This window comes from Somniosus microcephalus, chromosome 12 (genome assembly GCF_052327205.1).
Source record: "Somniosus microcephalus isolate GS21.2 chromosome 12, FLI_Smic_1.0, whole genome shotgun sequence".
NCBI lineage: Eukaryota > Metazoa > Chordata > Chondrichthyes > Squaliformes > Somniosidae > Somniosus > Somniosus microcephalus.
The window spans coordinates 86,165,994-86,181,766 of NC_140998.1; the positions used below are offsets into that span (position 1 = coordinate 86,165,994).

The window sequence follows — 15,773 nt, forward strand, 5'->3', positions numbered from 1 at the left end:
ATGTTGCAGTTTTAAGAAGAAATTAGGCCTGAATTTCCGATCAGAGACTTCCTGCGGGTTCATGGACAAAAAAAATGTCTCACTCATAACCATCTCGTGTTCCGTAACGTTCTAACTTTTATCTGTGTCACTGTATTTTTCTTTGTTCTACTCTTTCTCCCTCTTTGTATGGGTCTTGCACACTCTTCTCATCATGTTGTTTGTATCTTTGTTCCTGTCCATCTCTCTTTGTACTGTTTATCACACTTTTTGAAATTCTCCCATTCCTTGTGTCTTGTCTCACCTCTGTGTGTCTGTCAGTCTCTGGCTGTCAGATGTGTTACTTCACTGATGTCCTCTGTTCCCATATCTTACCTTAATTAATGATGATATGCATCCAGAATGTGCCAGACCCATATAAAATTATATGGTCTTGGATATGGGCATACAATATAAAATTTTGAAGATGACCTAACAATGGGGAATATAGATATCTGTGAAGAAGAATCTAAGCAACTTTAGGGGACATATACAGGTTAGTAGATTTGGCAGATAGATGTCAGTTGAAATTTAATGCAGAGCAAAGTGAGATGATATATTGAGAACCATACATGTTTATAGTACAGGGGGACATTTAGCCTATTGTTTCTTTGCTGGCTCTTTGCTAGAGTGATTCAAAACTAATCCCACTGCCTCATGTTCTTCCCATAGCCCTTGCTCTGTTTGAAATATTTATCCAATTTTCCCTTAAAAGATGCAATAATCTCTGCCTCAGTCACTCCCATGGCAATAGTTCATGCACCAACAACCCTCTATGTAAACAAATTTCTCTTAATCTCTTTGCTTACTCTAGTAACAATTTAAATTGATGATCCCTTGTCACTGACTCCCCAACCAGAAGAAATAGTCTTTCTCTATTCACTCTTATCATAACTCTTCAGAATTTTACAAATGTGTATTAAATGTCCTCTTGGCCTTCTCTGCTCCAGTTGAAATAGTCTAAGTCTCTCCTCATTACTGGCATTATCCTGGTTGAATCTATGCTGTATGAACTCTAGTTTTAATGCCCTTTCTATAATGGAGGACCCAAAACTGCACATTGTACTGTAACTGTGGCTTAACTAATACCTTGTATAACTTTATCATTACTTCTTTATTCTTGTACTCTATTTATAATGCCAAAATGCTATTGGCCTCTTCTTTGTCCTTATCTATCTGCACTTGTACGTTGAGGGAATAATATTGAACCCCTAGGCCTCACTGTTCATCCACATCCTTCAGCATCTTTCCATTGAGTGCATATCCCTAATTCTTGTTTCCACAGCCAAAATATATGACCTCACACTTGTATCTACATTAGATGGCATCTGCTATCAGTCTGCCCATTCTGTTAACCTGTCTGTCTTCCTGAAGATTGTTTACGGTCCTCTTGACTGCCAAGCCCCTTACTTTCGTGGCTTCAGCAAAATTTGAAATTGTGCTCTTATGCCCAGGACCAAATCATCAATATATACCACAAACAAAAGTTGACCCATCTAGTATTGATCCCTGGAGTACCCCACTTTCAACCCTTCTCCAATCAGAGGAACACCTATTTACGCTAACTCTTTGTTTCCTGTCCATCAATCAACTTTCTATCCATGCTGCCATGTTTGCTCCCCTTTGTGGTGTTGCACATGGGGAGCCAAGACCAAGTGTGTTTTTAGCTGTACTGGGGTTAGAGGGAGGAAGATAATTGGATTAGGACACATAGATGTAATTCAGTCCCCATTTTAAAGTCATGCAGTCTGTCCTTATTTTTACATAATACTTGGATTTTATTTGTCTTTTTGGATGGGAAGTTAAACTAAGGTCCCACTTGCCTCCTCCGATGATGCACTATTCGAAGAAGAGCAGGGGTGTTCTGGTGTCCTAGCCAACATTTATCCCTCAACCAACATCACTAAATCAGATTATCTGGTCATTATTGCGGGACCTTGCTGTGCACAAACTGGCTGCCGTGATTCCCTACATTACAACTACGCTTCAAAAGTACTTCATTGGCTTTGAAGTGCTTTGGAACATCCTGAAGTCATAAAAGGTGCTGTATAAATGCAAGTTCTTTCCTTTCTTTGTTTCCTTCCTTTTTAATGCTAACTAAATATACATTATCAGTTGTGCATCTGTGAAGAAAGTTGCAGTTTTCCCAGTTCTGGTTGATCGTGACAATCTTATTTTAATTGCCTTATTTCTCTGTGGTTTTGCAGTCTTGTTTGGCTGTTCCTGCTTTCCAGCGTCAACAATCTTTTATTTACAGTCCCAATTTCATCCATGTTATTTTCTTTGTATCCCTGCGCACTTTTTCATTCATACATGGGATGTGGCTGTCGCTGGCAAGGCCAGTATTTATTGCCCATCCCTAATTGCCCTTGAGAAGGTGGTGGTGAGCTGCCTTCTTGAACCGCTGCAGCCCATGTGGTGAAGGTACTCCCACAGTGCTGTTAGGTAGGGAGTTCCAGGATTTTGACCCAGCGATGATTGCTGCCATTGTCCTTCTAGGTGGTAGAGAGCGTGGGTTTGGGAGGTGCTGTTGAAGAAACCTTAGTGAGTTGCTGCAGTGCATCTTGTAGATGGTACACACTGCAGCCAAGGTGTACCGGTGGTGGAGGGAGTGAATGTTTAAGATGGTGGATGAGGTGCCAATCAAGCAGGCTGCTTTGTCCTGGATGGTGTTGAGCTTCTTGAGTGTTGTTGGAGCTTCATTCAGCCAGGCAAGTGGAAAGTGTTATAAATCTCATCATCATAAAGAAACTACTCATGAAATAACGCTGGACGGCCAGCTGGTGGCGCCGTCCAAGGAGTATAAATACTCAGGCGTGGGCCCAGCTTGTCCAGGGACATTTTGTAAGACAGGAACTAGTGAAGGACAACTAGACCTCCATGTTCTGAAACAAGTTGATTAAAGCCTTGCTTTATGCTCAAACCAAGTGCGTAGTGAGTTTTATTACGTCAGAGTATTCCATCACATTCCTGACTTGTGCTTTGTATGTGGTGGAGAGGCTTTGGGGAGTCAGGATGTGAGTCACTCGCCGCAGAATACCTAGTCTCTGACCTGCTCTTGTAGCCACAGCATTTATGTGGCTGGTCCAGTTAAGTTTCTTGTCAATGGTGACTCCCAGGATGTTGATGGTGGGGGATTTGGCGATGGTAATGCCGTTGATTGTCGAGGGGCGGTGGTTAGACTCTCTTGTTGGAGATAGTCATTGCCTGGTAATTATACTGCTATCAGTTTGAGAAAGACAACCTTGGGTCCTGACTCTTTCCTCCCGCTCCGCAGTCCTCGGGACATCCCTTGCCTCCAATATACTAACCGTATTGGATAAAGTGTTGGACACATATCGATAAAAGCAATTTTGTAACTGACATAGTTATATTCCCTAATATAGCTAATCAGGAGTTCTCAACCTGCCTTTAACAAATTCAGAAAGAGTATGTTTTTCAAATGATCTCACCATAATCCCTCAACTCAGCTGTCAGGCGTCTAATCATCAAATTAGGCACTTCATTTAGAAAGGGAAATGTTCCTTTATCAGACTTGATTCTCATGAGGGTAGGAAGCAAAGAGGTGGATCATACCAAGGCTTTTCCAAGAGGGGTTCATGGAATCCTGGTTGACATTTTCTCCAATTCAGGGTTACTGGATATATCAGGATCTACCAGACTTTTTCTCCAATCACATGGGTGTACATGAAATGGGTGATACCAAATTGGGTGCTCAGCCAAGGTTTTCTTCCCTGTATTAAAAAAATTAAGAGGGGGAAACAAATGTGAATAATTTAAATGGACAAAAAGTTGAAGATAGAGATTGATCCACCCACATCCATTTCTTTCTATGAAGAACTGGAACTATGGCTGCATTCTCACTGATCTCTGCTGAGTTAGTTGATCTCAACCAAGACTGAAATTGGGACACTGAAGTTGACCTCCGTAACCCTCAATTGGAGAAAAAGTCAATCAGCATTCCACAAATCCCTCTTGGAAATGCCTTGGTACCCTCATGTGAATAACCCTGACAATACTCACTGTTACATGAAGGAACATTTTCACCTGTCTTTTATTCATAAAAGCAGAACCCTAGATTTAAAAGATGCAGGGAATCCTCTGATTAACACTGTCTTTTGGGTGACGGGCTCTTTTTTAGTAATATTTTTTTCCTGTTTTCCCCAATTGGATTTCCTCATGCCCTCCAATATCCAAAACCAACTGGAAAGACAACCAGATCACAGGCCTCTTTTAGTGCCCTCCTGAACCTAGGAGTTGCATGAAGATAGTGATACTATTTCCTGCTTACTTTTCAACCCTGATGTTTCTGGTCTCCACTCATCTGACCACTGCATTTAGCCTTGACACCCTGTGTGCAGCACCACAGGAGACTGACTTTTTATATGAGAGCCAGTGAAGTTAGTACTAAATTGATACTTTTTCATTGTTAGCCAAGGTTACAACTACCAGTATCAGTAACAACCTAAACTCAAGATGGTGCCTCGCCATTTATTCACTGCTGCACCACATGATTTCCATTGTAAATCACAAATGTTACCAATTCTTTTTTGGTACTGGCTCATGGGTGTACATGAAATGGATGATACTGAATTGGGTGCTCAGTCAAGGTTGTCTTCCCTGTACTTAAAAAAAAAAAAAAAAAAAAAAAAAAAAAAAATTAGGAGGAGGAAACAAATTTGAATAACTTAAATGCTCAAAAGTATCTTTTTTTAAAGTGGTTTGCATTTGGTGAGTACATCTGATATCTTATTTATAGTTGTACCTTTGTGGAGAACTGCAACTTCAATTGCCTTTCACATGAAAAAGCTTCCAGACAACATGTTCAATACAATTTAATTGGTTCCCAGTTTAAAGAACATTTCTGAGGTGAGATCCTTTGTGAATATTGAGTGATTATTAGATTCCTGGGATTAAATATTCTAAGACCTCTTGCCATGGGACAAGGCCTCGCACACAAGTGGTGACTTATTAGAAAATTGCAGGTGCCCTGTCCGCAATCTCCCATCCAATGACTCAAATGGATGGAAAATAATGGGCAGTGCACTTGTGACTTTCTGATTAAACTACCGGTGACACAAGGCCTCGGAAAATTCTGCCCCATGTTAGTCTGAATAAAACTGATGGTGGTACAAAAAGTAAGGAGTATTACAGTATTCAAGTCTGGATCTAAATAAATGTCTTACAAATTATTGTAAAGATATCTACAGGAAACTTTGTGCTATCCGGCACCGATGGGACTGAGCTGTTGCCGTTCCCTCAAAACTGCCAGACACACCAGCGTTGATGTTGAAGCATACGGAGCTTTTCATCTCCGTATCTGACAACAAACACTGTTGCTTAGCAACAGCTTCTAAACAGTCGACTCGTACCTTGGAAGCGTCTCTGTAGCTTAGTAACAGCTTCAGAGAGACTTTCCAGAGCCTGACTGTTGGGAAAAAAAAAAAGCCACGAGAAGAAAAAAAAACTAACAAAACGGCTCCTGATTTTTGCTGGTGGCTCGAGCTTGCCGGACACTTAGCCTCCGGATAACACAAAGTTTCCTGTATTGTCATGTTTAGCTATGCGTGAAGCACAATTTCTCTGTCACGTATATAATATCCTTGAAGATGGCCAGGATTGGTCTAAATTTGGAGGTCTGTTACAACTGTGAAAAGAAATTTCCTCTGTTTAATCTGGATGGAAACATTTTCTGTTTTTCACAATGTTGCGTGTTTCATTTAGAAGATTTTGACAAAGTAGAAACAAATCAATTATTTTTTTACCATGTAACTTATAAAAGTCTACAAAATAAATATTTATCCTTATTGATATCAAGCATTCAGACAGTTTATATTACATAAAAATAGACTGATTAACATTGTTCATGAAAGTTAAGCCTCAATTCTCAAGGATTATTCCACAATATGTAACTTTTTTCTCTGTGTGCAGTTTCCTTATGCTTACGAGCAGTCAAAGGGAATTAAATCCCATCTATATATGAAAAAAAATCTTGTGTATGCATGCATTTCCTGCCATCATGATTTTTGGTTATGGTTTTTATGTCAGCATTTAACATTGAAACTGTGTAAAACATTTAGAATGTAAATCATGTATGTAAACAGTTGATTAAAGGTACATTTGCAGGATCTGGCCAGTAGTTTGTGCTGTGAATCAAGTCTATGAAGTTTTTCCCGACTCTCCCCAACTTATATAATTTTTTAAAAAAGTATTCAATAACTGATGGTGGGCAATGTCATAGAATCATCGAATAGCACAGCACAGAAGGAGGCCATTTGGCCCATCGAGTCTGCCGGCTCTTTCGAAGAGCAATCCAGTTAGTCCCACTCCCCCGCTCTTTCCCCATATCCCTGCAATTTTTTCTTCAAGTATTTATCCAACTCCCTTTTAGGGGCTACTATTGAATCTGTATCCACCACCCTATTGGGCAGTGCATTCCAAATCCTAACCACTAGTTGCGTAAAAAAGCTTTTCCTCATGTCGCCTCTGGTTCTTTTGCCAAAATCATTAAATCGGTGCCCTCTGGTTATGGACCCTTCAGCCATTGGAAACAGTTTCTCTTTATTTACTTGATCTAAACCCTTCATGATTTTAAACACCTCAATCAAATCTCCTTTGCCTTCTCTGTTCTAAGGAGAATAACAGCAGCTTCTCCAGTTTATCCATGCAACTGTAGTCCCTCATCCCTGGAACCATTTTAGTAAATCTCTCTGTACCCTCTCAAGCCTTCACGTCCTTCCTAAAATGTGGTGCTCAGAATTGGACACGAGGAAATTTATTAGTATAGAAAGAAATTGTGAATTTCTGCTGTTTATTGGCTATTGGTTCTGATTATGTGCTGCTGTACTGTATATTGGAAAAGTCAAGAGTGTAAAAATGCAGCTATTTCGTAGATTTCCTTCTTGGTTTCCATCAACATTACAAATATGTATCTAGTGCTTTGTTTATCTTTTCTTATCTTTTAATGAGACAAATAATGTTTATCTAAGAACAGAAGCACAGACTGTATGCATGCAGTTGGTCCATTCTAATGCCAGTCTAACCAGAATTTACTTTAGGAAGCAAAAGGTATGAAGTGTAACAGATGCAATGGCACATGTTGATTTTTTTTTTAAATGACATTACAGAACTTTGATAATGGATTACAAAGTATTGATATCAAATTTTCAAAATGGTATTTTAATTGCTTTGTGCTTTTAGGTTTTTATTGCAGATTGCAGCATATGAATGTCTTGCCAGACAAAAATATCATTAAATGATTCCCAATGTTAAAATGCTAACTGTTAATAAAGAACAACTAGAAATAAAATAATTTCCATTTCCTCCAAAAATAATGATTTTAGATATATTCGATCTGATTTGGGAGAAAATTATATTAAGGCAGCAATATAACATATGCCACTGATAGTTTCTCTATCGATATGCCATTGAAATCTGAGACCTTGCTGAAACCTAGCGGGTTAGACATTTTTTAAATGCTGGAAATACTTCATTTTTATTTTGAAATGCCTGATTGACACTTGTAATAAATGCAAGTTGTTGTTGACCAAATTATTTTAAATAGCCTTTGCCAATTTGTGTTTATATTGTAGAACTGTCAAAATTGTACTTTCAAATACACTTGTAGAAGAAAATGTTGAAACAGGTTCAGCTTGAAAAAAAATGCTACAAGTTTAAATTAGATATTCCTGTCTTTATCAAGTCTTTTTCAACTGAACATAAATTGTGTGCCTCTGTTGTGTAAATACTGGAAATATAATTTGCTGGTAATTAATCTTGGACTATTTCTCAACTAAATCTTCACTAATGATCTTTATAGCCAACTATTAATCCTCTTGGTTGACGACCATTAGTCGCTATGGTGTAGAGACCACAGCAATAAACTACCAAGTGGCACTGATGGCAAAACTTGTGTATTTCTCTTCTGTATTATAAAAACCACTGGTCCCATTTCTTGTAATAAACGCAAGTTGTTGTTGTAGTTGACCTAATTATTTTAAATAGCCTCTGCCAATTTGTGGTTGTGTTGTGTATATAATATATGAATATATTGCAGAAACATTTCCATTACGTATGTACGTGAGTGTGTGTATCTCTATCTCTGTGTAATGGAAATGTTTAGGCAATAGAAATATCATAACGATAGATTCAAAAAGTGATTGGATACGTTTCTGGGTTCTGTCTAACTCCAGTTGTATTTTTCCCCACCTAACACAGAAAGGTACAGAGTGGCCCCGTAGGGAAAAACGTGAAAGTACAGCTTCTGCGCAAACCTTTCCTTGAAGACAAGGAGTCTTTTACACGGGATGGCAGAGAGAACCACTATCACCTCAATTCTGTTACGACTACAGCAGCTGCCACTGCAGCAGCCATTGCTGCTACTGCACCTCTTCTCAAGGTTGGTGAAGTCTGTATATGGTATATTCAGCAGTAGATACTACGTGGTCTGGGACTAGATGTGGCTTGTCATTTTACCAGTGATAAGTCGCATGTTGCAAATTACTGTTATATCATTCTGCTAATATAAGCCGTTGTATTTTTATACTAGCTGGAGTGCCCGGCGGTGCCGAGGCTTTTTCGAGGGCATGTTGTTGTTGGAAGAGAGAGAGAGAGCGACTGGGGGGGGTGGAAAGAGAGAGAGCGACTGGGGGGGGGTGGAAAGAGAGAGAGCGACTGGGGGGCAAGAGAGAGAGCGACTGGGGGGCAAGAGAGAGAGAGCGACTGGGGGGGAAGAGAGAGAGAGAGCGACTGGGGGGGAAGAGACAGAGCGACTGGGGGGGAAGAGAGAGAGAGAGCGACTGGGGGGGGGAAGAGAGAGAGAGAGAGCGACTGGGGGATGAAGAGAGAGAGAGAGCGACTGGGGGGGGAAGAGAGAGAGAGAGCGACTGGGGGGGAAGAGAGAGAGAGAGCGACTGGGGGGGAAGAGAGAGAGAGAGCGACTGGGGGGGAAGAGAGAGAGAGCGACTGGGGGGGAAGAGAGAGAGAGAGCGACTGGGGGGGAAGAGAGAGAGCGAGCGACGGGGGGGGAAGAGAGAGCGACGGGGGGGAAGAGAGCGAGAGAGCGACGGGGGGAAGAGAGAGAGAGCGACTGGGGGGGAAGAGAGAGAGAGCGACTGGGGGGGGAAGAGAGAGAGAGAGCGACTGGGGGGGGAAAGAGAGCGAGAGAGCGACTGGGGGGGAGAGAAAGAGAGAGCGACTGGAGGGGAAGAGAGAGAGAGCGACTGGGGGGGAAGAGAGAGAGCGACTGGGGGGGAAGAGAGAGAGCGACTGGGGGGGAAGAGAGAGAGCGACGGGGGGGAAGAGAGAGAGAGCGACTGGGGGGGGAAGAGAGAGAGAGCGACGGGGGGGGAAGCGAGAGAGAGAGCGACGGGGGGGAAGAGAGAGAGAGAGCGACGGGGGGAAGAGAGAGAGAGAGCGACTGGGGGGGAAGAGAGAGAGAGAGCGACTGGGGGGAAGAGAGAGAGCGACTGGGGGGGAAGAGAGGGAGCGACTGGGGGGGAAGAGAGAGAGCGACGGGGGGGAAGAGAGAGAGCGACTGGGGGGGAAGAGAGAGAGCGACTGGGGGGGAAGAGAGAGAGAGAGAGAGAGAGCGACTGGGGGGGGAAGAGAGAGAGCGACTGGGGGGGAAGAGAGAGAGCGACTGGGGGGGAAGAGAGAGAGCGACTGGGGGGGAAGAGAGAGAGCGACTGGGGGGGAAGAGAGAGAGCGACTGGGGGGGAAGAGAGAGCGACTGGGGGGGAAGAGAGAGAGCGACTGGGGGGGAAGAGAGAGAGCGACTGGGGGGGAAGAGAGAGCGACTGGGGGGGAAGAGAGAGAGCGACTGGGGGGGGAGAGAGAGAGAGAGCGACTGGGGGGGAAGAGAGAGAGCGACTGGGGGGGGAAGAGAGAGAGCGACTGGGGGGGGAAGAGAGAGAGCGACTGGGGGGGAAGAGAGAGAGAGCGACTGGGGGGGGAAGAGAGAGAGCGACTGGGGGGGAAGAGAGAGAGAGAGCGACTGGGGGGGAAGAGAGAGAGAGCGACTGGGGGGGAAGAGAGAGAGAGCGACGGGGGGGAAGAGAGAGCGAGCGACTTGGGGGGGAAGAGAGAGAGAGAGCGACTGGGGGGGAAGAGAGAGAGAGCGCGACTGGGGGGGAAGAGAGAGAGCGACCTGGGGGGGAAGAGAGAGAGCGACCTGGGGGGGAAGAGAGAGAGCGACCTGGGGGGGAAGAGAGAGAGCGACTGGGGGGAAGAGCGAGAGAGAGCGACTGGGGGGGGAAGAGAGAGAGCGACTGGGGGGGAAGAGAGAGAGAGAGCGACTGGGGGGGAAGAGAGAGAGAGCGACTGGGGGGGAAGAGAGAGAGAGCGACGGGGGGGAAGAGAGAGCGAGCGACTTGGGGGGGAAGAGAGAGAGAGAGCGACTGGGGGGGAAGAGAGAGAGAGAGCGACTGGGGGGGAAGAGAGAGAGAGCGCGACTGGGGGGGAAGAGAGAGAGCGACCTGGGGGGGAAGAGAGAGAGCGACCTGGGGGGGAAGAGAGAGAGCGACCTGGGGGGGAAGAGAGAGAGCGACTGGGGGGAAGAGCGAGAGAGAGCGACTGGGGGAAGAGAGAGCGCGACTGGGGGGGGAGGGGGGGAGTGGAGGGGAGAGGGATGTGGGGGGAAGGGGGGAGGAGTGGGGGAAGGGGAGGGTTGGGGGGGAGGAGGGGAGGGAAGGGGGGTGGAGGGAAGGGGGAAGGGGGAGGGTGGGGAGGGGAGGGGAGGGGGGTGGGGAAGGGGTTGTGGGGGGGAAGGGTGTGTGGGGGGGAAGGGGGTGGGGGGGGGAGAAGGAGGGGTGCGGGGGGGAAGGGAGGGGGGAGATAAACTTAAAGTACAGGAAACTTTGTGCTATCCGGCACTTCCCGGGATGGAGCTGCTGCCTTGCCTTAAAACTGCCCTACTCTTCAGAGTTAATGTTGAGAGAAAGGAGATTCTTATCTCTGTTTTTGACAACAAACACTGTTGCTTAGCAACAGCTTGTAAACACTGGGTGTGGCCCTTTAGCTCTGCAGCTGTTGCTATAGCTACAGACCTTGCACAGCTTGACTGTTCAAACAAAGGAAAAAAACCAAAGAAGAATAATAAAAAACGGCTGTTTTGGTGGCTCCAGATTGCCGGATAGCTCACCTCCGGATAGTACAAAGTTTTCTGTACTTTTAAAACATTTTTGGTAAATCTTTCTATAACATACACTTTACAACCTCCCCAATCTTTTTATTAAAAAAGGGGTCCTCACCTCTCAGTGTTGTACCACAAACAATGGCCGGCTTGCTTTTCAGTTGGAAAGATTAGGCCCCGCCCACACAGTCGATTGTCTGTCTGTCATCAGGACCCGATTTGGAGCACAAAAGCCCCACCCACTCTATGTTCCTGTACTAAGATGGCCACGCAGGCACTCTGTTACACACTGAATCAAAATGGCGTCGCACTGAAACTTTTCGCTCTCCTTGACAAAGATGGTTGCCGTTAACCTGGGGCTGCCAGCTGAAGAAATTTCCTCAGCTGCAAACACAGGATCTTCAGATTATTATTCGGGGCTTGCGACCTACCCCAGTTGCTTATGAAGCCTCCCCACCTACTGACCCTGGGAATGGAGCTGAGGCAGCACACCCTCTCTCCTCTGCCAGTGTTTCTCTCTGCCTAGGCCGGGAGCCTGGGTCTAGAGTTTGTACTGCTGGCAGTTGGAGAAGCCTAGGCCCCGGGCCTGGAAAAACGGTGAAAGGTAGGAGAATTATAGAGGTTAGAGAAAAGATTTACAAATTAATTAACTTTTTTTAAAAACAATTTGTGTTTTAAAAGCAACTTTTTTTTTTGCTGGAAATGTAGGTTTGAAAAGAAACACGCAGAAAGCGGGAAAAAGAAATGAAAAGTTTAGAATCAAGATGGCGGCGACTCACCTCGGTTCAGAACGATAAGGCCCGCCCACACATGCACCGATTGGTCGACCGTCAGGTCACCAAAGCGTAGGATTGGTCAATCGTCCCGTCACTCGACTGTAGGATGGCCCGGCCGCACGCGCCAGGAACCCGGCGTGCGGTTGGTCGACCTCGAGGTCACTCTGTCGCTAATGAGCGGATAATGAGATGCTAATGAGCAGAATTTTGACTGTTTTTCGGATACCGCGGGCGCAATTTTTGTCTGGCCAAAACGTCAATACGCTTACGACCGTTTTGGAACGGTCAGCTTTCTTTCGACGTAACGCACGCGTAGGTACGCTCTGTAACTTTCGAGTGCATAGCCGGACAGACGCACAGCGGAGGACAGACAGACAGACAGATCGATCCGTTTAGATATATATAGACTAGCTGGAGTGCCCGGCGGTGCCGAGGCTTTTTCGAGGGCATGTTGTTGTTGGAAGAGAGAGAGCGACTGGGGGGGAAGAGAGAGAGCGACTGGGGGGGAAGAGAGAGAGCGACTGGGGGGGAAGAGAGAGAGCGACTGGGGGGGAAGAGAGAGAGCGACTGGGGGGGAAGAGAGAGAGCGACTGGGGGGGAAGAGAGAGAGCGACTGGGGGGGAAGAGAGAGAGCGACTGGGGGGGAAGAGAGAGAGCGACTGGGGGGGAAGAGAGAGAGCGACTGGGGGGGAAGAGAGAGAGCGACTGGGGGGGAAGAGAGAGCGACTGGGGGGGAAGAGAGAGAGCGACTGGGGGGAAGAGAGAGAGCGACTGGGGGGGAAGAGAGAGAGCGACTGGGGGGGAAGAGAGAGAGCGACTGGGGGGGAAGAGAGAGAGCGACTGGGGGGGAAGAGAGAGAGCGACTGGGGGGGAAGAGAGAGAGCGACTGGGGGGGAAGAGAGAGCGACTGGGGGGGAAGAGGGAGAGCGACTGGGGGGGGAAGAGAGAGCGCGACGGGGGGGAAGAGAGAGCGCGACTGGGGGGGGAAGAGAGAGGGCGACTGGGGGGAAGAGAGAGCGACGGGGGAAGAGAGAGCGCGACTGGGGGGAAGGGGGGAAGGGAGTGGAAGGGAGGGGAGGGGGGGGAAGGGGGGGAATGGGTGGAAGGAGGGGGGAAATGGGGGGGAGGGGGGGAGGAGAGGGGGAGTCCCCGAGCCCCGCCCCCGATCTCCCGTCCCCCGATGTCCCACCTCCCGCCCCCCCGATCTCCCGACGTCCCGCCCCCCGATCTCCCGACGTCCCTCTCCCGACGTCCCGCCCCCCGATCTCCCGACGTCCCGCCCCCGATGTCCCGCCTCCTGATGTCCCGCCCCCCCCCCGATCTCCCGTCCCCCGATGTCGCGAGCCCCGCCCCCCCCCCCCCGATGTCCCGAGCCCCGCCCCCCGCCCTCCGGAGCCCTGCCCTCCCGCTCTCCGGAGCCCTGCCCTCCCGAGCTGGCTTCAAGACCGCCGATTGCGGCTGTGAGAGACGGCCGGCGGGCCCGGTTGCCGGGGTAACCCTTCCCGCTCTCCAAGCCCCGCCCGAGATCCGCACTCCCGAGAGCCCCGCCCCCCCCGCCTGAGCCGAGCGAGGAACAGAGAGAGACGCCGTGTCTCAGCTGCTCCTGCTGCACGCGCACCCTTTGTATGTCCCGTGACCCTCGTGGCTGACGCCGTTGCCCCGGGTAACGTGACACCGGGGGGGGCGGGAGCTTAGCAGAAGCCGTGGGACAATTACCTAGCTCGCGCATGGCTGGGCAGGAGAGGCCCAGGCTTTGAGGCCTAGGTTCTGAGGCCTTACAAAAACGGGGAAAGGTAGGAAAAAGAATCTTCAGGTTAGAGAAAATATTTACAAATGAATGAAGTTTTTTTTTAAACAATTTAATAAAAGCAATTTTTTTTTGCTGGAAATGTATATTTGAAAAGAAAGACGCAGAAAGCGGGAAAAAGAATGGAAGCAAGATGGCGGCTACTCACCTCGGTTCAGAACGATAAGGCCCGCCCACACACGCACAGGAACCCGGCGTACGATTGGTCGACCTCGACGCCACTCTATCGCTAATGAGCAGATAATGAGATGCTAATGAGCGGAATTTTGAACGTTTTTTGGATACCGCGGGTGCAATTTTTGTCCGGCCGAAACGTAAATACGCTTACGACCGTTTTGGAATGGTAAGCTTTCTTTTGACGTAACGCACGCGTAGGTACGCTCTATAACTTTCGAGTGCATAGCCGGACAGATGCACACCGGAGGACAGATAGACAGACAGACAGACAGATGTATCCGTTTATATATATACTAGCTGAAGTGCCCGGCGGTGCCGAGGCTTTTTCGAGGGAATGTTGTTGTTGGAAGAGAGAGAGAGAGCGACTGGGGGGAAGAGAGAGAGCGACTGGGGGGAAGAGAGAGAGCGACTGGGGGGAAGAGAGAGAGCGACTGGGGGGAAGAGAGAGAGCGACTGGGGAGAAGAGAGAGAGCGACTGGGGGGAAGAGAGGGAGGGGAGGGCGGGGAAGGGAGGGCGGGGGGGGTATGGGAGGGCGGGGGGGAAGGGAGGGGGAAGGGAGAGGGGGGGAAGGGAGGGCGGGGTGGAAGGGGGGAGGGCGGGGGGGGAAAAGGGGGGAAGGGCGGGGGGGGAAGGGAGGGCGCGGGGGGAAGGGAGGGGAGCCCCCCCCCCGAGGGTCGCGGCCCCCCCCCCCCCTCCCGAGGGTCGCGGCCCCCCCCCCCCCCCCGAGGTGAAGACCGCCGATTGCGCGCGCAGCAGGAGCTGAGACGCGGCGTCTCTCTCTGGCTCGGCTGGCGGGCCCGGTTGCCAGGGTAACCGTGATGCTGACCAAGCCCCGCCCCCGGGCCGAGCCAGAGAGGGAGAGATGCCGCGTCTCAGCTGCTCCTGCTGCGCGCGCGGCCCCCCCCCCCCCGAGGGTCGCGGGCCCCCCCCCCCCCGAGGGTCGCGGCCCCCCCCCCCGAGGGTCGCGGGCCCCCCCCCCCAAAGAGGGTCGCGGCCCCCCCCCCCCCAACCCGAGGTGAAGACCGCCGATTGCGGCTGTGCGAGACGGCCGGCCGGGGTTGCCAGGGTAACGCCTGACGCTCAGCAAGCCCCGCCCCCCGGCCGAGCCAGAGCGAGATGCCGCGTCTCAGCTCCTGCTGCGCGCGCACCCTAGCGGCGCTGGGCTGAGGCTCGGCCCTCCAGCCTTTGAGTGGGGCCGGGAGGTGCCTAGCTCGGGCGTGGGTGCGGAGGAGACGCCGAGGCTTCTAGGCCTACCTGGAAAAACGGGGAAAGGTAGGAAAATTAATGAGATTAGATAAGTTAATTACTTTCTAAATCATTTTTTTAAAAAACAATATGTGTTTTAAAAGCAACGTTTTTTTTTAAGACCCAGAAAGCGGGAAAAAGAAAGGAAAAGTTTGGAATCAAGATGGCGGCGACTCACCTCGGTTCAGAAGGATAAGGCCCGGCCACACGCGCACCGATTGGCCCGGCGGCACACGCCAGCAACCCGGCGTACGATTGGTCGAGCTCGAGGTCACTCTGTCGCTAATGAGCGGATAATGAGATGCTAATGAGCGGAACGTTGAAGGTTTTTGGGATACCGCGGGCGGGATTTTAGCCCGGCCGAAACGTAAATACGCTTAAAAGCGTCTCGGAAGCGTAAGCTTTCTTTGGAGGTAACGCGCGCGTAGGTACGCCCTGTAACTTTCGAGCGCATAGCCCGACAGACGCACAGGCGATGACAGACAGACAGACAGACAGATCGACCGATTTATATATATAGATAGATAGATGCAAACTACTATAAATGGCCAGTATTTAGCACTGCTATTTTCATAGATACAAAAATGCATCTTGGCAACTGGCCAAATATAGCATTGA

At 48.8% G+C, this 15,773-nt stretch overlaps 1 protein-coding gene across 4 annotated transcripts in view; it reads left to right on the forward strand.

Moving 5' to 3' along the window:
• The window catches only part of kiaa0586 (KIAA0586 ortholog), a 674,053-nt gene that overhangs the window by 16,467 nt on the left and 641,813 nt on the right, over window positions 1–15,773 (forward strand). For all 4 annotated transcript variants that reach the window (XM_086003275.1, XM_086003276.1, XM_086003277.1 and 1 more), the window contains exon 5: window positions 8,236–8,416. In XM_086003275.1, coding sequence (XP_085859401.1) covers window positions 8,236–8,416 — 181 coding nt within the window. The remainder of the gene's footprint in view (window positions 1–8,235; window positions 8,417–15,773) is intronic.